Source organism: Brassica napus, chromosome A3, assembly GCF_020379485.1.
Source record: "Brassica napus cultivar Da-Ae chromosome A3, Da-Ae, whole genome shotgun sequence".
Lineage (NCBI taxonomy): Eukaryota > Viridiplantae > Streptophyta > Magnoliopsida > Brassicales > Brassicaceae > Brassica > Brassica napus.
Window position 1 is genome coordinate 12,042,971 of NC_063436.1, and position 22,528 is coordinate 12,065,498.

At 34.4% G+C, this 22,528-nt stretch overlaps 4 protein-coding genes across 4 annotated transcripts; 3 read left to right on the forward strand and 1 right to left on the reverse strand.

The window, feature by feature from the left end:
- The first annotated feature begins 6,171 nt into the window (after positions 1–6,171).
- On the forward strand, positions 6,172–8,484 carry LOC106438415 (COP9 signalosome complex subunit 2). The gene is made up of 9 exons (XM_013879559.3): positions 6,172–6,352; positions 6,485–6,656; positions 6,725–6,965; positions 7,033–7,107; positions 7,183–7,317; positions 7,396–7,583; positions 7,722–7,790; positions 7,851–7,941; positions 8,018–8,484. Exons 1-9 carry the CDS (start codon positions 6,343–6,345, stop codon positions 8,354–8,356), a joined length of 1,320 nt encoding a protein of 439 aa, XP_013735013.2. The 5' UTR covers positions 6,172–6,342; the 3' UTR covers positions 8,357–8,484.
- A 1,615-nt stretch (positions 8,485–10,099) lies between these two features.
- Positions 10,100–11,723, reverse strand: LOC106386192 (dehydrodolichyl diphosphate synthase 5). Its single transcript, XM_013826072.3, has 4 exons — positions 11,548–11,723; positions 10,955–11,177; positions 10,802–10,869; positions 10,100–10,731 (listed from the first exon to the last, which is right to left on the reverse strand). Exons 1-4 carry the CDS (start codon positions 11,700–11,702, stop codon positions 10,287–10,289), a joined length of 891 nt encoding a protein of 296 aa, XP_013681526.2. The 5' UTR covers positions 11,703–11,723; the 3' UTR covers positions 10,100–10,286.
- A 5,778-nt stretch (positions 11,724–17,501) lies between these two features.
- On the forward strand, positions 17,502–19,891 carry LOC106438414 (transcription factor MYB104). The gene is made up of 4 exons (XM_013879555.3): positions 17,502–17,897; positions 18,109–18,455; positions 18,542–19,412; positions 19,501–19,891. Exons 2-4 carry the CDS (start codon positions 18,147–18,149, stop codon positions 19,629–19,631), a joined length of 1,311 nt encoding a protein of 436 aa, XP_013735009.2. The 5' UTR covers positions 17,502–17,897; positions 18,109–18,146; the 3' UTR covers positions 19,632–19,891.
- Positions 19,892–20,242: 351 nt separating this feature from the next.
- LOC106443710 (Holliday junction resolvase MOC1, chloroplastic) lies at positions 20,243–21,639 on the forward strand. The gene is made up of 5 exons (XM_013885260.3): positions 20,243–20,717; positions 20,796–20,901; positions 20,993–21,045; positions 21,131–21,262; positions 21,345–21,639. Exons 1-5 carry the CDS (start codon positions 20,388–20,390, stop codon positions 21,516–21,518), a joined length of 795 nt encoding a protein of 264 aa, XP_013740714.2. The 5' UTR covers positions 20,243–20,387; the 3' UTR covers positions 21,519–21,639.
- Positions 21,640–22,528: the final 889 nt, after the last annotated feature.

The following is a 22,528-nucleotide window of genomic DNA, read 5'->3' on the forward strand; positions in this document are numbered from 1 at the left end:
TTTTGAAAGAAATAATAACTTTGTTGTATTAACCTTACAAATAATTTAAAAATAGGCAGATACATATATTTATGCATGAGTAACCAAAATGAACAGAAAATTCTGTCATTTCTGTTGGTTGGTGCTAGTAAAGTCAATTCACAATCAATATTTTAAGAAAAGAACACATGGGTCAGCTATATTGTTAGGGTTATAAAAAGCATATTTTATAATATAAGTTATCTTTTTCATTGCTGTAGAAAGTGTATATTCTCTTATAATTTTTTTTAAGTCAAAACATCCATTACATAATATTTTTTTAATAAATAAATAAATCAACAGGTAGTGTAAGGTTTAGCTAAGAATTGTCGGCTGCTTCTTCTCCACAGGCAAATTGTAGTATAGTTTTATCCACATTGTAAAACCCCAAAATGGATATTTATAAAATAAGGGTGCGAAAAAGCAAAATGGTGAGACTGGTTTTGGAGGAAGAGAAGACAAACGTGGTTGTCTCCTTTGGTTGTGGACAGCCCATGTGATGTGCTTAGTGAAACCCCACCACTCTTTCAGACTTTTCATCGCCGAATCTGACTACATTCATCCACCCGTTTTGTTTGTTTATTTCTTTTTATTATGCCTTTCATGTGATAGCTAGATGATGCAGAAATAAAGAATCTAATAACCTTTTTTTTTTGTCACGAATAAACTTCATTAAAACTAAAAGGAGGGAATGAGCCCCGATAAGCCCAGGCCCAATAAGTTTGTTACAACGAAAGGGAAGCTCGAAGAGTCTCTTTTGCTAAGGCATCAGCCTCAGCGTTCAGAGATCGAGAGAAATGCGAAAACGAAAATGATGCAAGCTCAGTAGATATCGACCGGATGTCTTTCACAATTCCGATGATTTCCTTAACCTGAGTGATGCCGGAGATTGCTCGAACGAGCGTTAGATTGTCGGAGAACACATCGAGAGCGGTGATCTCAAGAGTGATCGCCATGCAGAGGGCTGATCTCATTGCGGAGGCTTCTGCGATTAGGGGTGATCCGATCGAGTGTTCAATCACTGATCCTTTGATTGGGACCTCGAGCTTTTGGCCTGAGAAAATCCAAGCCAAACCCGCCATCAGATTGTCCTTGTTCCAAGCCGCATCCGTCTTGCAGATAACTCGATTTAAATCTGTAGCTCCTCGATGCGAAGCTCGCGTTTGACCACGGTTAGTCTGAGATAAATTGATTCCTTTTTCACCTTGTGCTTGCGACGTTGACCATTCTCTTGCTAACTTGATACCCCTCAATGCTGTTTCCTCCGGTGTTTAGCATCGACCATCAAAGATCAAAGTGTTCCTAGACTTCCAGATAGACCACACTATCCAAGGGAGGATGTTTTGAGTAATACCTGAGGGCGGGAGGCAAAGGGCTTTCCTGAATCTAATAACCAACTTTTAAAACTTAATTGATTCAATAAACATGGAAAAACAGCAAAATTGCCACACACCAGAAAAATGTCAATGCAAAATACATTTCTAAAACATGATAGTCGTGTCTTGACTAAACTTTCAAGAGTAAAAAAGTAGAAATGTGAATCAATCTATTTTACTAAAATAGAAATCACAACTTCTTTTTTTTTTAGTCAAAAATCACAACTTCTTTCATTTGTGATTTTTAAGTTGGATCACCCTTAAAGTTTTTCTTAAATGTATTTTAATAAGACTAATAATATATATAATCTTTAAACTACTTTAATCATAATATTTTTAATATCTTGTTATTTAAAATATAAATATATATATTAAAATTTTCAAAAAATTTGTATGTAGTTACACTAATTTTGTAATTAGTATTAAAATATTATTATACATTAATATATTCAGTTATCATTTATAAAATGAAAAAATATATTCTATTTTATTTTTATCTATTATATAATCAGAATCAATCATATTAAAAGAAAATTATTATGTTGATCTAAATATTTTAAAAATATCTTAATTAATTTTCAAAAAGTTTATGTAAATATTCTCACTAATTTCGTAATTAACAATGAATAATTATTATACATTAATATATATTCAGTTATTGTTTATAAATTAAAAATAAAAATTATCTTACTTTTATCTATTTTATAATCAAAATAAATCATGTTAAAATTATTATATTGAACTAAATATGATAAAATTATATTAAAATGATCGATTTATAAATTTTATTTACGTAAATATAAAATATTTATTTTAAAAGTGTAATATGATGACAGAACGGCTTAACATTAGTAGAATATATAATACATGTATAGAAACTACCATATCTTAGATTTTGTACATACAATAATATATTATTTAAAATGAATAGACGTAAAAATATTGCTAAAATTGAATACAAAATAATTTTTAAATATATTCTTGTCATGCACATATTTTTTTTAATAACTAAATGCAAATACAATAAAATAAATATATAATAAAAAACAACAAATGCATGTGACAGCTTTAAACAATTAGTTATTTACAACATGTAAACTATAAATTATTGTATTTGAAATAGCTAATATTATATTTTTTTAAAGACTACCGACACTTTAATTACTTTTATTCCTAACAAATAAAAGAAAATTTGGATTCAAAGATTTGTTTTTGAATTTTAGAGATTTTAAATTTTTTGTTTGAAACTTACTATTTTTGATTAAAAATCATAGTTTGATTATTAAAATAAGCATATTAAATAAGTGTATTAAATGAGCAAAATAATTAGTTTGGATATTAAATCAGGTAGGAAAATTTGAGTACTAAAAGCTTAATGGAATTTAGTTGGAGTATTTTTATGAATTTTATTCAAATTTTATTACGGTTAATCATTCGTTGTACCTAAAGAGAAAACATGGAATATTTATAGATAGGATGGTTGGTGCATGGTATGTAGTCTAGCTATAACTTAGTGATGTAAATGCAAGAATTAACTACAACACAAAATATACAATCATCTCTACAGAGATATAAGTATTTAATAGGATTTCTAAAAGTGAATTTAGAAGTATTTTTTAAACAAAACATTCAACCAGATCAAGAGACCCTTGAGTTATTGTACTAGTCTCACACATCATAAAATTGAATACAAAACCTTAGAACCTCTAATTTAACTTTTTGTGTGTTTCACTTATTTTAGAAAGTTATGAAACCACATTTATGCTTAGAATACAACTCTGAGTGATAACCCTAATACATAGGTTGTTCAATCATCATAGATCACAAACTGTTAAGTCAAGGAATTTTTTGATCTGGTTCAGAGTGATTGATTGTTCATATTCCATCACGAGTTGTTAGGGTTGTTTGAATCCTCTGACAATTCTGTTTCTGATCATCTCACTTGAATCAATTCAAACCTGCAATGAAACTGATTTATTTTAAACACTGAGTGTTTGTTTATGCAGAACTAGTTACTGTCTTTTTTTTTCCGTGTGTCTCAGGTAACCATGGCAGGTGAACATGAAGAAAGAATCATCACTGCTAATAAACTGTTGCTTGAAACAATGACTGTCAGAATGAAAAAATGATGGATTCCATATTTTATTCCTTTCGCCAAGAGATATATTAATCCATGAATCAAAGGCAGAGGAAATCGAGATAAGAAGACCCTTGTTTGAGACAGAGCAGTTCTGTTATTAGCAATGAAACTCCTCAACAAAGAAGGTGAAGGTTTGAACGAGACAAGTGGAGCACTGAACGTGACAAGTGGAATACTGAACGAAACAAACAATTTGAGAAAAAAACAATATCATTCACCCTCGGTTCATAAACAATTTGACAGTAGGAGATCATGTCCGACCAGTGAATTTGGTTCATCTAGCAAGACACCAACTGTTTCAGAAAGGAGAAGACAATCTCTAAACCGACTATGGATGTTGAACAATTTTGTGATAAAATAAAGAAATAGTTTTCACAAGTGTTTAAGGATTGGGAGGAACAAATCAGAAATACCAGAGCAACACGTCCATCCTTATGAGTATCAAACCAAGAGCCACTCACTGCCATCTAAGAATTCAAAATCGCAGAACCGGAATCAGCACGCCTATCCAAGTGGATCAAACCGAAGTACCAATCACCATCATTCAGAAAGAAAAGCAACACTTTATAGACGTGCTTATTCCTTTAAAACAAGACATGGTATAGGACGAGACACCCAAGGAACTACAACAATTTGTGGAGTGAAGCATCTAACTGTCTTTGTTCCATGTGATTTCCAAAAGACATTCTCGGGTACTTTTCTGATCGATCCTTTTGTTTGGAAAAAAAGTACAGTGCAGTGGAGCTGTTGAGGCATGAAAAAGGTGTGAAACATGTGATAAGGTCTTGCACATCTCATCTCAGCAAGAGTTTCTTTATGAAACCAATTGTAGAATGTTACTGAGTACGTCCTGAGAAATGTTGCCAATTTTCCAAAACATATCAATTTTGGTCGATCCCGAGAAATGTTTATATCTGAGTTGGTTGAAAGGTTGCATACTTATTTGAGGAAACATGTAGAATATATCAAGTCTACTACTCACCCATGGTGAACACTTTGTTCAAGCCAAGGTCAGTTGGGGTCGTATATATTTGGAAGGTGGTCGAAACACTTACATTATCAACCATATCGAGCTATGGAAACCACCAGATATGCATCAGTTCATGCGCAGAGATCATAAAACCATGAGTGTAATTTAAAAATTCACCAGAGGAAATTTAGTATTGATTAAAGGAACATGATACGAACTCATGCTTATCTGTTTCCTAGCTGTTCCACTCTGACATTTTCCATCTCCGTGGTGAAAATTTCTCACTGCGATGTCAGTTTAACAAATTGTCAAATTTTGATTGGAGCATTGCTTGTTTATCGCTGTAAATGGTGTTTGGGTAGAAATATTGGGATCCAGGCAAACTATCAGAATTGTTAAAGACAACACATGTTGAGATCATGAGTAGAAGATCCAGCTCATAAACAAATGAAGCTTTTAAATTATATATTTCGACACAATATATTCGATATCAATGTATAGATATATATGGACTATCGTTGAAACCATAGAAACCACCATGAAAAAGACGTCATTATGGAATGTAAGATGTGTTCTCTTTGTTGTAAGGTGATATTTTCTTTTGATTTGGCCATCCGAGTTTTTCATTTTCACTGCTAGAGAATATATATACAACCTCTATAAATTAATAATTTCTATTAATTAATAAATTTCACTGATTCCAACCCGATTTAAAATTTGGCACAAATCAATAAAATAATAAGATAATTATTTTTTGAAAATTTTATGTAAATATATGATCCTATTAAAATTTTAAATTGATAATTTATATGTATACATATTTTAAATAAGTAAGACCTACTGTTATATTTTTTGTTCTATATTCACAAATAAACTGTCTTTATATTTTCAACATTTAATATATTTTTGATGAGATTTAGTAATGTTATATCTAAAACCACAGTTAAGTTTTATGCAATATATATTATATATATCAAATAATATAATAAAATTAATATAAATGTTAAATTTTAAAAAAATAACAATTAATATTTATGCACTAAAATCAAATATTTTTTTTATCTTAAAAAAAAAAAAAATCTAAATAAATTTTTTTTTGTAATATTCATTAGAGAAAAAGACTAGAATAGCACTAAACCAAGTTTTTGTTCCCAAAGTAGCACTCAAGGCTCAAAGTCACAAAAATAGGTTTCATTAAAGAGGTAAATATACACTTATACCCCTTGGGTTAATTAATCCAAACCTTAGGGTTTAGAGTTAAGGAGTGGGGTTTTGGAATTAGGGTTTAAAATTTTATAAAAAATAAATACTAAAATAAAAAATAAAAATTTTAAAAACAGTTTCAAAAAGTATTTTTAAATTATAAAAAGAAAATTTGAAAAAAAAAATAAAAAAAATTTCGAAAAAAAAATTTCAAAAAAAAATTTATAAAAATTTCGAATCTGAAAACATGTAATGTGAAACTATAAAAATTTTTTTTTTTTTTTTTAATTTTTATTTTATTTATTTTTATTTGTTTATTTAATTTTAAACCAAGGATATTATGAATATTTTACCCTTTAATGAATATCATTTTTGTGACTTTCTCCTTTTAATGCTATTTTTGAGACATAAACTTAAAAATGTGCTGTTATTGACAATTGCCCTATTCATTATTGTCATAAAAAATCTCGAAAGAGGTATATTAGGAGAAGTCGGGCCCAATACCAAAAATGCTAAACCACACCGTCTTGTTCCAGAAAAACCCTTCTTCAACCTTTTCCCCTACTTCTCCGATCGAATTCTACTCTGCTTAGCCTTCGAATCGGTGTTGGTTTCTTCTTCATCTGGTCGTCGTCATGGCTTCAGGTCTTGTTTTTGTTTACTTTTTTCTTTTTTTCTTTCAATCTTCGACTGTGAACGTTTAGGATTCGGAGTTCCCAAAAATAAGAGTTAAGGTTTTAAAATTGATTTAGTCTTTTTTTTTGTAAAAATTGGTAGATGCTGATATGGAGGACTATGGGTTCGAGTATTCGGACGACGAACCGGAGGAACAAGACGTTGACATTGAGAACCAGTATTACAGCGCCAAAGGTAGGGTTGAGGCTGAGCCCGAAGATGCACTTTCTGAGTTCGCTATGGTTGTTAAGATGGAACCAGACAAGGCCGAGTGGTAAGAAAGATACTCATTGTGTGTTTTTCTTTCTAAAGAGTTTAAATTGGGTCTATTTATTTTGTCAGGGGTTTCAAAGCGCTGAAGCAGACCGTGAAGATTTACTATCGACTTGGTAAGTACAAAGAGATGATGGATGCGTACAGAGAGATGCTTACCTATATCAAGTCAGCAGTGACCAGGAACTACAGCGAGAAATGTATAAACAATATCATGGATTTCGTCTCTGGATCTGCTAGCCAGAACACTGGCCTGCTTCAAGAGTTTTACCAGACCACCTTGAAAGCCCTTGAAGAGGCCAAGAACGAGGTGTGCTTTCCTTTTTGCTACTACCGTTAATTGTTTGGAGATGTGACGTTTTTGGTTTCTTTCGCAGAGACTCTGGTTCAAGACGAATCTAAAGCTCTGCAATATCTGGTTTGACATTGGTGAATACAGACGGATGACTAAGGTATAAGCTTGGTTTAGTTAACTCGTTTCATTATGTACAATAATAATATCTATTTTAATTTCTTCCGTCTCCCAGATCCTGAAGGAACTACATAAATCTTGTCAAAAGGAAGATGGAACTGATGATCAGAAGAAAGGAAGTCAGCTGCTTGAGGTCTATGCGATTGAAATTCAGATCTACACTGAAACAAAGGACAACAAAAAGCTCAAGGTTTCGACTCCTTGCCTTTTATTGTTGCATATACTCTTCTTGTCTTTTGTGACCAAGACGCATTTTGAATGAATGCAGCAACTATACCAGAAAGCACTTGCTATCAAATCTGCTATACCTCATCCTAGGATCATGGGCATAATCCGCGAGTGTGGTGGCAAAATGCACATGACAGAACGTCAGTGGGCAGAAGCGGCCACAGACTTCTTTGAGGCTTTCAAAAACTATGATGAAGCTGGCAACCAAAGGCGCATTCAGTGCTTAAAGTATGCCTCCTTGTTGCCTTCTCATCTCTTTTGTCTTTTCCTATCTGATATCCTGATTGTTACTATATATATATTATGTGATGAACAAAGCAAAACAGTATTGCTTAGAGTTATTGAATTTTTTTTGGCTTTGCAAAGGTATCTTGTTCTTGCAAATATGCTGATGGAATCAGAAGTGAATCCATTTGACGGTCAAGAGGCGAAGCCGTAAGTCCATTCCCCTAAAGTTATAATTTGTTTCATATATAATTTGGCTATATTCTACAGGTACAAAAACGACCCTGAGATCTTGGCAATGACGAATCTGATAGCAGCATATCAACGAAACGAAATTATAGAGTTCGAGAAAATACTAAAGGTAAGAACACTATCATTCTTTGATTTATACACCTAGAAGCGATGGTTACTCATGGAATGGTTTTGGAATGATGCAGAATAACCGGAGGACGATAATGGATGATCCATTCATCAGAAACTACATGGAAGATCTGCTGAAGAAGGTGAGAACACAGGTGTTGCTGAAGCTGATAAAGCCCTACACGAAGATCAAGATTCCGTTTATATCAAAGGAGCTGAACGTGCCGGAGAATGATGTGACGGAGTTGCTGGTGTCGCTGATACTGGACAGCCGAATCGATGGTCACATTGATGAAATCAACCGTTACTTGCTGAGAGGGGACAGTGCTAATGGAAGGAAGCTTCACAAGGCGGTTGATAAATGGAACACACAACTCAAGTCTCTTTCTATGAGTATCACCAACCGAGTTTGTTAAATTTCCCTCCACCTCTCTTTTGGATGGTCGTCGCGGTTTAACCTTTTCTGGTTTGATGGATTATTTTGTACTTAGCTGGATTTGACTGATGAGTTACTATGTTATTCTTAAAATTCAGTTTTCCTAAATCTTACTCTTGTTAGAAACTTATAACCCTCTAGTGGCTGCTATAAAACAGCGGGATTCTCTATCTGAATATTAAAGATCAGTCCGCTCATACTTTGTCATTGGTTGGAAAGAAGTTGTGGACTAAACTCTAGACAATAAAATAATCAACGAAATAATTACTGTCACGTCAGACTATTTGATTCATGAGTGGATTGCCACGTCAGACTGTTTGACTATGTTTATCATAATGGGTTACTTCATGTATGAATTGAATTATAATATATTTTTTGGTGTATTAATTTGAGAATTCATGTGTATAGGACTGTTGGGTTGTGTTCAGACTACTTGTGTTGATGTATGATTTATGAATCAACTTTTTTCCCAATATTGTAGTGTGTGGATCAAGGTTTGGTTTCTCTTGAGACAAGGTTTGATCAACTTCGAGGTTATGAGAACGCTTTTAGATTCTAATTCGACTTCAAAAAATTAAAACTAGCGAAAGATGATAAGTTGATGGTTTCTTGTGCTAATTTTGAAGTTTTCTGAAACATGGTAACTATTCTGATTTTGATAGTAATGATTTATTTTTTTTGGAACTAAAGCTTTTGAAAGGGAGTTTACTTGAAGGTATTAAGAAGACTGATAACATATTGGATTTTTTTAAAAAGAAAGAAAGTTGTTAGCCAAACGTATGGTTAACATATTGTATAATGATGACAATTCTTTTTTTCATTGCTGCAGCAGAAAGAAGTTTTTCAGAGGTTAAACTTTATATTTTCTCAAAAAAAAAAAACTCATAAACTTTATTGTAAACTGAAAATACATTTATTGAAACTTAGAAGAATTGGTTTATATATTTTGATTGATTTAGAAATCCATATAGTATTTAGAAATCCATATAGTATTTATAAATCCAAGTAAAATATGCTGATTTTTAAAATAAATTGGATTATTATTTACAAATCCGGAGGTTTTTCCAGTCTTTGTATTTTTAACCAAAAAATCGAAAAAATCTATTATAAAATCAAATTTATTAGTAAATCCGTATGATTGAATAACACTTGATTTGATATAGAATTTATGAATCATTAAACCAATAAAACATGATTTTAATACAGATTTGAAAATCATAGAACCAATAACACTAGAATTAGTTCGGATTTTCAAATCCATTAAAATGCAACTCCCCATTTAGAAGAATTTAAGGGCCGGCTCTGCAATTACTTTTAAATTTTATAGGTGAAGAAGAGCTAGTAAAAAGATTAGTAATCTCTCTGAATTAATTGATAAGTAGATGATTGAAATTGTGAGTTTCTCACGGAGAACTCGTCTAGTAAAAAGCGTAGACAAAAAAGTCCACAGGAACTACTACTTAGCACAAAAATACAGCGAGGACCAATCAATCAAATTTTCTTTTCTCGGCAATCAAATGAGCAACTCTCTCGGTTGTGTACTCTGTTTTTCTTTTTAGATGTAAAATTTAATTAAACATGACAATTTATGGGGGTTTTTTCTTTGAACAAACATTACAATTTATGTGTATATATATAGTTATATAAATTAAACTAATGTAGTTTGTGCCCTGTAACTTAGTGGTTTTTGTTAGTCCTTCCTCTCAATGAATGCAAACCAGCATAATACATAACAACATAAATTAATGCATTTCCTACCGCAGTTTACACGATTTTATTCATACCATAACATTTAATCATTCCAGTTATTAAATGATAGTGCTATTAGAAAAAGAAAAACTAATAAGTAATAACTTAAAGTAGCATTGAGTAACTGAACCATTTATTTGCAAAACATGAAAAGTCAAAGTTCAGACTCTTCGACCAAATCGCCTCTGCCTCTGCTGATACCAAGTCAAGGCCTTGAGATACTCAGCCTCGCCAAAGTCAGGCCATAGAACATTAGGAAAGTAGAGCTCAGTATAAGCTGATTGCCATAAGAAGAAGTTACTGATCCTTTGCTCTCCGCTGGTTCTGATCAATAGATCAGGGTTTGGATACTCACTACAGCTTGTCATTAACTCTTTGTCAATCATCCTTTCGTCGATATCCTCGACTTGGATGAGCCCATTTTTAGTCTTTTCAGCAAGACATTTGCACGCCTGTAAGATATCAAACCTTCCACTATAGTCTATCGCCATAATAAGATGCTTCTCTTTGTAGCTCTTTGTAGCTTCTTCTACTTCCTGTATCAAACCTAGAAGCGACTCGGGCATATTGGTCCGTCTCCCGATAACGGATATCTTGACTTTATATCTAAAAGCCAAACGGGAAAGTTAACATATAACAAACAGTTCAAAAATTATCAAAACTACTGGTTGAGTACCTGTCGTAGTAAGCCATTTCAGACTTGAAGTTTTTCTCAAACATGGCCATCAAGAAGTTAACTTCACCCTGAAATGATGGAATATAAGAAAATCTTGAAATTTATGGAAAAAATAATAATCAGTCGCTCATTATTTGGTTTTGTAAAGCTTACATCGGGTCTTCCCCAATTTTCAGTGGAGAAAGCAAAGAGTGAGATAGTGTTTATCCCCATAGCGAAACAGTCCATAACATGCTCCAATAATCTTCTTGCTCCGGCTTCGTGACCTTCCGACACCCTAAGTCCTCTTTTGTTCGCCCAACGTCTATTTCCGTCCAATATAATCGCGACATGCTTTGGCATTCTCCCTCGTTTCTCTTTCCCTCCGATTGTACCACTACAAAATAATTAGTGTGAACAAAATTGGATAAAACATTCATATAACATGTTGTCGAAGTAAATTAGGAACCAGTTGGGCAAAATATATGTATATTGCTTATAGTCTACTGGTATGTGCTAATTATAATGCTGTTGCCATGTCATTAATCATATTCAATCCAGTTGTACTGTGCGTGTACATAGTTTTGTTAGGTTGGTTGGTTGATGACACACGCATGCACTTGGCTTCTATGGAATTCACACTAACTATGTTGTATGTTCTAAGCTTAGTTATTTTGAGATTCAACTAAGAGAAACCATTCCTTAATGTACAGAACAGAACTATGAAGATTGTCATGTAAAACGTATGATAATTAGAACCACACTACCTCTCTTCTTCATCATTGTATTGAGAAGTTGCGGTTTTGATGAATATGATGGGTTTTTTTAAGAAGAGGGGAACACTTGGACGCCTAAAGATAAAGAGGCAAGGGATGAGAATAAGAGCAAGACAAGTCAAGAAAATAGAGAGTAGAGACGACATTTTTTTTTGTTCTCAATATCTTATCAATTACTCGTCTATTTATAGATGCTTGAATGGGTCGTATTCGAAGACGCACACATGATCAATGCTACGCAAAGACCGATCATACGCCACATGAAAATAATTGAAATTTCGTAACCGATAGGGCGTTACTCGCCTTAAACTCGTTACTTGACACGTATCCGTCTTGATAACAAATCGATAATTTTATCAAGTATTATTATTATTTTTAGTACTTGACTCGTTACACCCTGTTACTTACTTCATTACTTACCATTTGTTACATGATCTATTAAATACGTGTTTATATTTGTCTTCCTTTTTACTTGCACTTAGACACAAATACACATTATTCTTACTTGTTTCATATTTGTCTTGATTTTTAAATATTCGTTGTCATCTAGTCAAGTATTATATAGTAACAAGTATTAAAAATTTAACTACATAACTTGTTATTATCCGTTATTTGTTTAGAGAATATATTTTTGTCATCATAAAAATTATACAATGTTTATATATCAAAATATTCATATATTTTTTGTTTTTCTTCTTTATAATATGAACAAATATTTCGTATAAAGTAATTCACATGTTATGTTGAGTATAATAAATAAAATAAATTTTCATGTATATTTCTAATAGATTATTATTTAGTAATTAGTAAATACTCATAAAAATTCGTAAATAGTTCACAAATATTCGTAAATAGTAAGTAATAGAGCGGAACAAGTAACTTGCAAGTAATTTATTTTTGATCTAGTACCCAAAATAGCAAATACTCATTTTTAACAAGTCAAATATAAATCAAAATTTTTATTACTCGTACAAGGTAAATCGCAAGTACACACAAAATAGTGATTACTCGCCTTGCGCCCAGCTCTGGTAACCGACAGATCTTACAACACATGAAAATCGCTAATGGTTTTGTCACCTAGTTACATATTTAATTTAAGACGTTTCTGTGAGATCAGATTTTTAAACTCTAGATCAGTCTAACCTTTGCATTAATTAAATCAATAGTCTCGTAAATGTGTCCCCAAAGACCTAATGTCGCTACATTATATTAACATCTGTGGAAGCTAATCGCATAGATACAGTCATGCTTTTAACATTTTTCTTTGCTTTTTTTCTGTACGTCATGAATTAACGAATCTATTGCATATCCAAATCACTAAATGCACTGCTGTCTGACCAGCTTTAAACCTGATACCCTACTAAATCCATTCAGAAATAGGGTTTGCGTTTGTGATGACTTGTTTACGTGGGTAAAAAACGGTCAAGTCAGGGGTTACTGGTTATCCTAGCCACGTGAAATATGTTTTTCAGACAAAAATGTTAGTAAATTAAGGGACAAAATGTTAAAAAACAATGTTAGATACTAAAATCCATCCAAAAGTAGCATTTGTGGTTACTTGTTTACGGAGTTATCTAAAAGAAACAAGTTGGAGCGATAAATAACTATAGAAAATGTATGTTTTATTGATAATAAGGTTAAAGGCAACCGATGAATACAAAGAGTATGAATGTAACGAGACTATAGTTTAGCTATGGAGAAGGTTGGATCCCTTTCTCTTGACTTGTCCTCTTCCCTTTATAGGTCTTTGAGGTGAATCGTAATGGTGATTGCGTCTTTATGATGGTTTTGCTTTTAGATATCCGTTGCAAAAAGATCATATTAACGAGTAATTCCATTGATCATAAAAATACCTTCAGAATTGCAATCTAAATCTGAGAATCATATGTATTATTTGATGATTATAAATTTACTTTTCAGTGATCAAGCAACAACTAAACTGTGAATGGTACAATGGTTATATCTGTCATTTCGTGATGTGTTAAAAGAAATACAGAGAGCTTTAAATTTGTTGAATTTGACATGTTGTTGCCCCCTGGCTGGGTGGCCCAAACGAAATAAATGTGAGGTAAAGGGAAGAATGCACATGGTACAGAGAAGCCTGCGACGTTAAGACAAAGAGATGACGGACCATAGGGTAGGAGCCGCGGACCCTGAAGTCCTGAACGGTCCATAAACATGCTATGCCTATTAGCCTTATGACTCTACCCTGTGAGGATATGACCTACGTAGTTACTACTTTACTCACTTTCTCTAGCTTTATATTTCGTACTCTTTTTTTTTTTAATCAAAATTTTCGTACTCTTCTTTAAATGCTAGTTCTTACTTCTTGATTAGTGTCTAGTTATCTTTTTAAAAAATGAGGTTGATTTGTATTAAAAATAAATGACACAAAATATTTTACTTCAAACACGAGGGGTTCTCTTTTAAGACGATAGAGCAATCTAGCGCATTCTCTCGATATAATTATTACGACAAGCGGCCTAATTTAGAACTTTATATAGAAATAAATCTCTCCCCTGCTGTTTCTCTTCCTTTGCCCTTCCTCTTCGCGGCTCTAGCTTCAAGTTTTGGCTCCAGCCATTTCGAGTGCGGTGTTTGGGCTTTTTCAGGTTCGTTTCGTCGGCTCCGCCTCGGTCTCCAGCAACATGTAGCGGGGAAACGCAAAAAGACCGGATGGTGTTTCCCTATTCGGACCAGGGCCACGTTATGACTTAGCTACTCTAGAGATGTCATGGGAATCGAGGCCATGAGGTGAACACCACGTTTTTGTGATCAACATTAATGGAGAGAACGAGAATTGATTTTCTAAGGATTATAGAACGGTGTAGCAGAACGCGCCGGTGGGGTGATTGACCGAAGCTAGATTGGTTATATTAGAATTAGATTGTTTTGTCCGACTTAAAGTTGTATTCGACATTTAAATTTCCAGTTTCGAGTAGATCAATGAGAGTAAACATTAAAAATTAAAGTCCGGTCAATGTCACGTGAACTATGTTTTATGTTACTATACTAAGGCTCAATATGCTGACAAAACAAATTTGAATGCAGCATTTGGAATCTCAAATTCCCAACAAAAATCGAACAGTTTATATCACAGGTTGCATTTGGTTAATTGTTATTTGAGATATCAAGGTGAGCTCTATTATTCCACCTCTTACCACATTACGCGGGAACAAACGAAAAACAGTTAATCATGTGGCCACTGCTTCACAAACCTTGGTATTATCACTAATATCATCGGGTATGATAAGTTTATGAATAGTTCGGTTTATTCAAACTCAAGCTTAACATTTTGAAGTTTATTTGGAAGGAATAATAAAAACGAGTGCAGTGCATCGGACAATCATATGTATTTGGAAGGTGAATTGGTGAATAATAAAAACGAGTGCAGTATCGTTATATGTTCAGAGGGAAATAAAAGGAACAGAGAACCTGAAATTTGTTGAATTTTGCATGTTGTGCGCCGGGCAGCACTAACGAAATAAATGTGAGAGGAAAGAATGCACAGGGAGGCCTGCTACATAAAAACAAAGAGCGGACCATAGGGTAGGCGCACATGACCCTGAGCGGTCCATAACCATGCTATACCTATTAGACTTATGACTCTACCCTACGATGTTAACCCCTAAGAAGTAAGAACTAACATTTAAAAAAGAGTACTTATGACTCCATTTCGTAAGTACTCTTTTTTAAATGTTAGTTCTTACTTCTTACCACGGATTTTGTCTGTATCTTTGTACAGATTCTTGATTTTTGTCTACTGATCTCTAACGAAAGTAAGATTGATTTTTTCTTTTCAGTTACCCATTCAACTAGATCAAGTTCTTATCAGACAAAAAGTTATTCCAAGCAACACTTTCATCTAACTATGTCTAACCTACATGGAAATGATACACCGTTAATCTTTGTTTTTTTTTTGCTAATAAGTCCTCACGGACATTTCTGCTCCTGGAGATATGAAACAAATTCACACTATAAAACTCCTCCTGCAAAATTCAAAACACATAAATTTCTTAAGCGAAGGCCGGCCAGTCCACCGAATTTGTAGTCATATATTAATATATCCCACATCGGTGGTGATATAGTTCCTTGGGCATTAGGTAATCTATTTATTAGAAATCTTGATTGGCAAATCAAATGGTTTCTACAAAAACAAAAACTAAAAACAAAAACTTCATTGGATGAAAAATAGTTTTTGCAAAAACAAAACCTAAAAACTAAAGTAAAAACCACAAACAATCAACCTCTTAGTTTGTGAACAATTTTGTTTCTCTATCTTCACAGGTTGTACATTATTGAGTGAGATACCAATTTTCCGCAAGAGATTTGGAACCTGTATAGTTGAGGTTCGCAGCCAAAAAAAGAGTTCATCATATGAGCTAAATAGGTTCAGTGGGTGTTCTTAGTCGAGTAATGGTCTGACTCCAAAATTTTCAGCTAAAATCACAAGTGAGAAGAAGATAGTCTCGTGTCTCAACAAAGCTGGAAAAAGACAACAAGTAGATGGGTCTGTGTAAATCTGGCCTAGAAGGAAGCAGTCTCATATGACTTTGTGTTCCTTTCAATAACTGAATTCGGTATCTTGATAAAAGCTTCGCCTGAAGAGAAGGTTTCACCTTCGCTTCTTTTCTTTAGGTTCTTTCATATCAGCAGTAGGAGCGTTGGCACGTCCAGTTGATCATTGCTTATACATCAAATTCAAACAAGGTGATGTCTGGACATGACGAGGCTTGCTCCTGCTTCCACACATGCTCTAAAAAGCCTCCTTAGCTCGACACGGGATATCTACAAAACGAGTCATATTCAGAAACCGAAGAGAATATTTCATAAGCATCAATTTACGGTGGAAAAGAACAAAACATAACACGACGAATATAGCGGTTCCTATAAATTGTATGATTCAGCAACTACCTTAGAGAAATCAGGCTGGTCCTCTAGAAAATTGAAAAATTGAAAGGATTTTCCTTTCCCAAGATTGACACCTCCAAAAATACATTACAACATGCATGGTCAGCCTATGAACTGTCTGTCTGTCTCATAAACTTACCAATAAGAGATTTGAATCAAAAATAACTTCCCCTAGAAGAGCAACAAATACCAAGCCCTCATGTATTTCAAAAACTACAAAATGAATAAATGATTTGCCTTGAACAAAGTCAAATGTGGAAGAAAAAAGCTTGCACAAAAAAAATCAAGTATTTAAATAGATTTTTTTTTTTTGAGAGTGAGGCGCCATAACGCTGTTATATAACAGAAAAAAAAATCTAAAGTTCTCATTTTTTTTCATTTATCACTAAACAACCATTCTAATTTTAATTTTCTAAATTTTAAATATTTGTTTTATAAGTTCAAAATATGTAATATCAATTTGACATTTTCTAGTATATATCATATTATTTAACTGTATCTATAAATTTTAATTACTAATTAAGATAATGAAAATCTTTAAATTTTAGATATTCATTTAATTAATATTACCCAATCAATTTATAACTATTAGTTCATAACCTTTTATTTAAAATAATATAATCAGCAAATAACATGTTTGGTGAATTCTAATTTTATATTATAATTTAAAATTAATAAAATATAATTTTTTCAGGAAATTGTAGGAATTGGCATTTTGTAACTGGTGATAATCTGATAGATATTTGTTTTTCCATTATTTATAATTTTCTTATAAAATAATAATATTTCCCTGTGAGTTTTTTTTGTATGAAAAAAAAAGAAAATAGTTAACTGAGTTAGATTTGTGTTAAACTTGGAAACGACGGTCATTTTAAAAAAAATACTCCAAAAAAATTGTGATTTTCCTGGAGAAATTGATTTGGTCTTATCGTTAGTAATTTTTAACACGTTTACCTTTTGATTAAATGAAATATGTTAACACAATCAGAACGTATAAATAGTGAAAGCGAATTAATATTACTCCCTTCGTTTGGATTCTCAGGTGCCGGAAAGTGACTAAAACGCAAAAAAAAAAAGCACACTTTTCTCAGAGAGAGAGGGAGAAAAAAAGGGGAAGAAATTCGAAAGAGGAGTTAAAATCTCCACGCTTATCTCATCGCCGTTTTTACCAGTCTCTCTAATTCCGGTTTTTGCAGATCTTCTCCTCGAATATCTGATTTTTTTTTATTATTATTTAAACAGTTCGTTCCTATTTTCTTGTTCGTTCCTCTCTCTCTCTCTTTCTTCTCCAACTTGTTTCTTTCTTTAACTCATTTCAGGTCTTTTTTTAGGTTTTCGATTTATTAGGCATTAGGGTTTTTGTTTTGGGTGGGATTTTATTTTGACAGAGAATAAGAGCTTTGCTGTTTGGTTGTTCGAGATTCAGCCAGGTACCCCTGTTCGGCCTTCGCTTTAATTTAAACTTATTAATCTCATGTTTAGAAAATCTTAATCTATTCAGATGAAAATGATTGTAGATCACACTGTTCTTGAATCCTCTGTTTCTACTTATTATGTGTTATTGCTGGATTATTTAAATATATATAATATTCTGATTAGTACATTTGTTTTAAATGGAGATTCTGTTTTGTTTGTTTTCAGAGAGGCAGTGTTAGAATGATAGATGAAAGTCAGGCAAGATGGGTAAAGTTCGCCATGATTCGGGATCAGGCGATGAATTTGCAATAGACAAAACATTTCACAAAGGCCCTTGGACATCAGCTGAAGACCAGCTTCTGATAGCTTATGTTGACAAACATGGTGATGGTAACTGGAACGCTGTTCAAAAACACTCTGGCCTTTCTCGCTGTGGCAAAAGCTGCCGCCTTCGCTGGGTGAATCACCTCAGGCCTGATTTAAAGAAAGGCTCTTTTACCGACAAGGAAGAGCAGCGTGTCATCGAACTTCATGCTTCCATGGGTAACAAATGGGCACGAATGGCTACTGAAGTATGTAACATAAAACTACTCTGTCTCCCCCTAAATCTTGTTTTTTTTTTTGTTCTAAATCTTGTGTGTTTTCCTTTTCTTTTCAGCTACCGGGTCGCACGGATAACGAGATCAAGAATTTCTGGAACACGAGAGTTAAGAGACTGCAGCGACTTGGCTTACCAATTTACCCTGACGAAGTTCGTGAGCAAGCCATGAACGCCGCAGCTCAAAATGGTCACAACGCAGACTCGTTGGACGGTCATCATAGTCAAGAGTCTTTGGAGCTGGACTGTCTCGAGATCCCTGATTTTAATTTCAAGCACTTGCAACTCAATGGTGGCTCCTCCTTCTTACAGACGTTGCTTAGCAGTATTCCCACGGGTAACCAGATGAGACAGAATCCGAGCTTGTTTCAGCCTAATATCTACAACGTTATTGCATCTCCTTACCAACAACCGCCTAACCGCAAACGCTTCAGGGAACCAGAAACCGCGTTTCCTTACACGGGTGGTTATGCTACAGACGAACAAAGTGCTCAGCTCTGGAACTCTCCTTTTGTCGAAACCACTCCAGGACAGTTCAACGTTGCACCAGATAGCCATTTTCTTGGCAATGCTACTACATACTCTTCTCCTTCTGAGCCTCTCATTCTCGGGGCTGAGAAGTTGGAGCTCCCTTCATTCCAATGTTTTGACACTCAAGAAGACCCTGGCGATTGGGAAACACCACAACACTCTAATAACCCAATGCAGGCTATTGAGTCAGACAATACTTTAGTCCTGTCGTCCCCTCTGACAGACCAGACACCATCCGAGTGTCCATCTGCATTCTGTGATGGATTGTTGGAATCAGTTGTCTATGGATCATCAGGGGAAAAACAGACTACTACTACGGATCCGGATCCAGATTCCCCGCTGCTTCACTCCTCTCTACTTGGCCATATCGAGATTACGCCAGACACTGCAAACACAGCAGGTGATCATTTTTAACCTCTTTAGGCGTGTCATTGTTTTGCGTATTTAATTCTCTCCGAACAAAGCTCCATATTCTTCTTCATCTGCAGGACACAACTCCAGTGCTGAAACCGATTTGGTTCATTTTGGTCCAACTTCCTCAGATGAGAGACGCACATCCTTTGAGAGCGGTGATTGGATAAGACAACTTCTTGGTGAGGATAGGGACTACACCAAGTAGAAGAGGAGGATTCTCTCGATGGCAGGACACGCATAAAGAGCTCGATCTCTGAGTAGATTAGTCTGTCTGTCTTTACATATAATCAATCAGTACTGTGGCTTACAAAAATAAACGACCTATTAGTTTTTAGTCGGTTTTATAAGCAAGCATTATTGCTGCACGAGATTATGATATGTAAGGTTTCTAAAGATTTTTGATCAAACGGCTTGTTGATCATGCCAAGCTATTTTTGGATCTCCAAATAGATTTTCATAGCTGTATACTTTGCTTGCCGGTTGTGTAACTCCCTCAAGCTTAACTCCCTCAAGCTTAGGACTTTCTAACAGTCTAAAATAAATTAAAGAAACAAATAAAATCGAAATAAAAGTCTTGGAAACAAAGGCTTCGGGTTAGATAGTCCGCTTGATAAATTTGTAATTATTTGTTTTACCCTGGTTTTGTGGGTTTTTACTCTATTTTTGAATTTAAATAAAATAGTAATTAAAATAGAAAAGAAAATGAGCATGTGAGCTTTTTCTTTTTGCTGGAAAAGCAGATCAGACTTTGTTCCAAAAAAAAAAACTGAATTAGACAAATCCATTTCATAGCAAGATAGGCAAACAAGACAACAGTTCTTTTGGGCCTTTAGAAACGAAATACAGTGAGGCCACATAAAGGTAGATTAGTCCAGTCAATCTCTAATCACTTCTATATAAACAAGAACGGACGCAAAAAGGGCTCATCTAATTTAATTTGGGGGGACACTCTTCTCTTTTAATGCCAACGGCGTACGGTCAAGCGTCACATCCTCCGATGTGCAGTCTCCTCTCCAAGCTCCGACCTCTCCTCTCTCACTCGCCGCCGTTTTTCACTGCTCCGTTCCGGCGGCGGCGGAGTCTCGCGTTCAGCGCACTTCCTACAAAGACGAAAGCCGTCGACGCAGCGTTGATGAAGGAGAAATGGTTGGAGTCTCTCACTCTCCCCTCACCAGAAGAAGAACACGTGGTGACTCCGGAGTCGAGTTATGTCGTTGGGGTAGACCCAGACTTGTCCGGTGCTTTGGCTCTCTTGAAAATTAACCACGTCTTGGGTTCTTCTGAAGCTCAGGTCAGTCTCTCTGCGAGGATTTGTTTCTCTCTGATTAAATAATTCATCATTACAAGGTTGATTGTGTTTGGATTTTAGGTCTTTGATACTCCGCACCTGCCGGTTTTAGTTGGGAAAAGAGTGCGGAAACGTTTGGATGCAAAGTCAATAGTTGAGTTGATTCGAAGTTTAGATATACCCTCTGGTAAGAAGATGATGATGTTACACAATGTTGTTCTGTTTTTTTTTTTTTTTTTTTTTTTGGCTTAAAAGCAATTTTGTGTTCCACAATGCAGGAAGTACGGCGTATATAGAGCAATCAATTCCCTTTCCTAAAGATGGGAAACAGGTCAATAACACTGCCTTTTTTTAATTATTATGATATTTATTTCTTAAAGCTGATGATGCATGACTGTGTGATTTATATGTCTTAGGGTTGGTATAGCGGAGGTTTTGGATTTGGATTTTGGATAGGAACACTTGTTACGTCAGGCTTTTCGGTTGTTCCCGTTCCTTCGACCGTGTGGAAGAGGCATTTTCAACTTGCTGGTGGTAACTGCACAAAGGTGATTGATTTTAAAAAAATTGTGGAAAGTTTTATGATTTAAAATCAATCTAATTTGAAAACTAAGTATTTTGTTGTTACAGGATGATAGTAGACGAGTTGCATCGGAGTTGTTTCCTCTGCTTAGTTCGCAACTCCAGAGAAAAAAGGACCATGGTCGAGCTGAAGCACTGCTCATTGCGGCATATGGGGAAACTCTTAAACACGCGAAATTGTTGTACACGCCTCAAGAGTTTGTCTCCTCTGAGGTTTTGTAGAAAGCTAGTCATTTTAATGTTTGTCACTCTCCTCAACTCATTAGTTTCTTATCAAACAATTCTGATTTGTAGTCGATTCTTACCATTGCTAACTGACTTTTAAATAACATTTCTTGATCAATTATTGTGCTTTTGGTAAAAAGCTGCGTGATGTTTGCTTCATTTTTTATGATCATGAAATGGTGATGGAGTATGGGCCTGTTTGTTTCTCCATTTGAATGAGTCATTTGGATGAAGATGAGAGTTTTGTTTGTTTAGACACTAAAAGTGCAACTCATTCAGATGGATCATCTGGATGACTTTTGGAAATTTAGGCTTAATTTTAAAGTCCATTCAGCTGAACCAATTTGGATCATTTGAATGGAGATGGTTCATTCAAAATGGTATAATGTCTATTATGCCCCTAATGTAATTCACAGATTACAAACCTAAACATAATATCATTTTTGTCACATACGAAAACTGACAAAACTACAAAAACACGTTTTTCCGCGAAAACCTAAAACCTATTTTTTCACGCCAAAACCCCAAAAACGTAATTTCCCGCCAAAATTGCAAAAACACGTTTTCCCGTCAAAACTGCAAAAAACGTATTTTTCCACCAAAACAAAAAACGAGTTTTCCCGTTAAAACCGAAAAATCTCGTTTTTCCACCAAAACCGAAAAATCTCGTTTTCCGACCAAAACTGCAAAAACGCGTTTTTCCACCAAAAACGTGTTTCCCCGCCAAAACCGCAAAAACGCGTTTTCCTGCCAAAAACGTATTTTCCCGCCAAAACCGCAAAAACGTGTTTCCCCGCCAAAACCGCAAAAACGTGTTTTTCCGCTAAAACCGCAAAAACGTGTTTCCCTGCCAAAACCGCAAAAACGTGTTTTCCCGCCAAAATCGCAAAAATGTGTTTTTCTGCTAAAACGGCAAAAACGCGTTTTCCCGCCAAAACCGCAAAAAACGTGTTTTCCCGCCAAAATCGCAAAAATGTGTTTTTCTGCTAAAACGGCAAAAACGCGTT

Bases quoted from the DNA above. Each gene is read 5' to 3' on its own strand.
- LOC106438414 (XM_013879555.3), top strand. From the start codon at position 18,147: ATGGGTAAAGTTCGCCATGATTCGGGATCAGGCGATGAATTTGCAATA. The intron at 18,456-18,541 runs GTATGTAACATA...TTTTCTTTTCAG, and splicing joins GGGCACGAATGGCTACTGAA to CTACCGGGTCGCACGGATAA. The intron at 19,413-19,500 runs GTGATCATTTTT...CTTCATCTGCAG, and splicing joins AGACACTGCAAACACAGCAG to GACACAACTCCAGTGCTGAA.
- LOC106443710 (XM_013885260.3), top strand. From the start codon at position 20,388: ATGCCAACGGCGTACGGTCAAGCGTCACATCCTCCGATGTGCAGTCTC. The intron at 21,046-21,130 runs GTCAATAACACT...TATATGTCTTAG, and splicing joins TTCCTAAAGATGGGAAACAG to GGTTGGTATAGCGGAGGTTT. The intron at 21,263-21,344 runs GTGATTGATTTT...TTGTTGTTACAG, and splicing joins CTGGTGGTAACTGCACAAAG to GATGATAGTAGACGAGTTGC.
- LOC106386192 (XM_013826072.3), bottom strand. From the start codon at position 11,702: ATGTCGTCTCTACTCTCTATTTTCTTGACTTGTCTTGCTCTTATTCTC. The intron at 10,870-10,954 runs GTAAGCTTTACA...CCATCATTTCAG, and splicing joins AAAATTGGGGAAGACCCGAT to GGTGAAGTTAACTTCTTGAT. The intron at 10,732-10,801 runs GTACTCAACCAG...TTTGGCTTTTAG, and splicing joins GAAATGGCTTACTACGACAG to ATATAAAGTCAAGATATCCG.
- LOC106438415 (XM_013879559.3), top strand. The intron at 7,584-7,721 runs GTATGCCTCCTT...GGCTTTGCAAAG, and splicing joins AGGCGCATTCAGTGCTTAAA to GTATCTTGTTCTTGCAAATA. The intron at 7,942-8,017 runs GTAAGAACACTA...GGAATGATGCAG, and splicing joins AGTTCGAGAAAATACTAAAG to AATAACCGGAGGACGATAAT.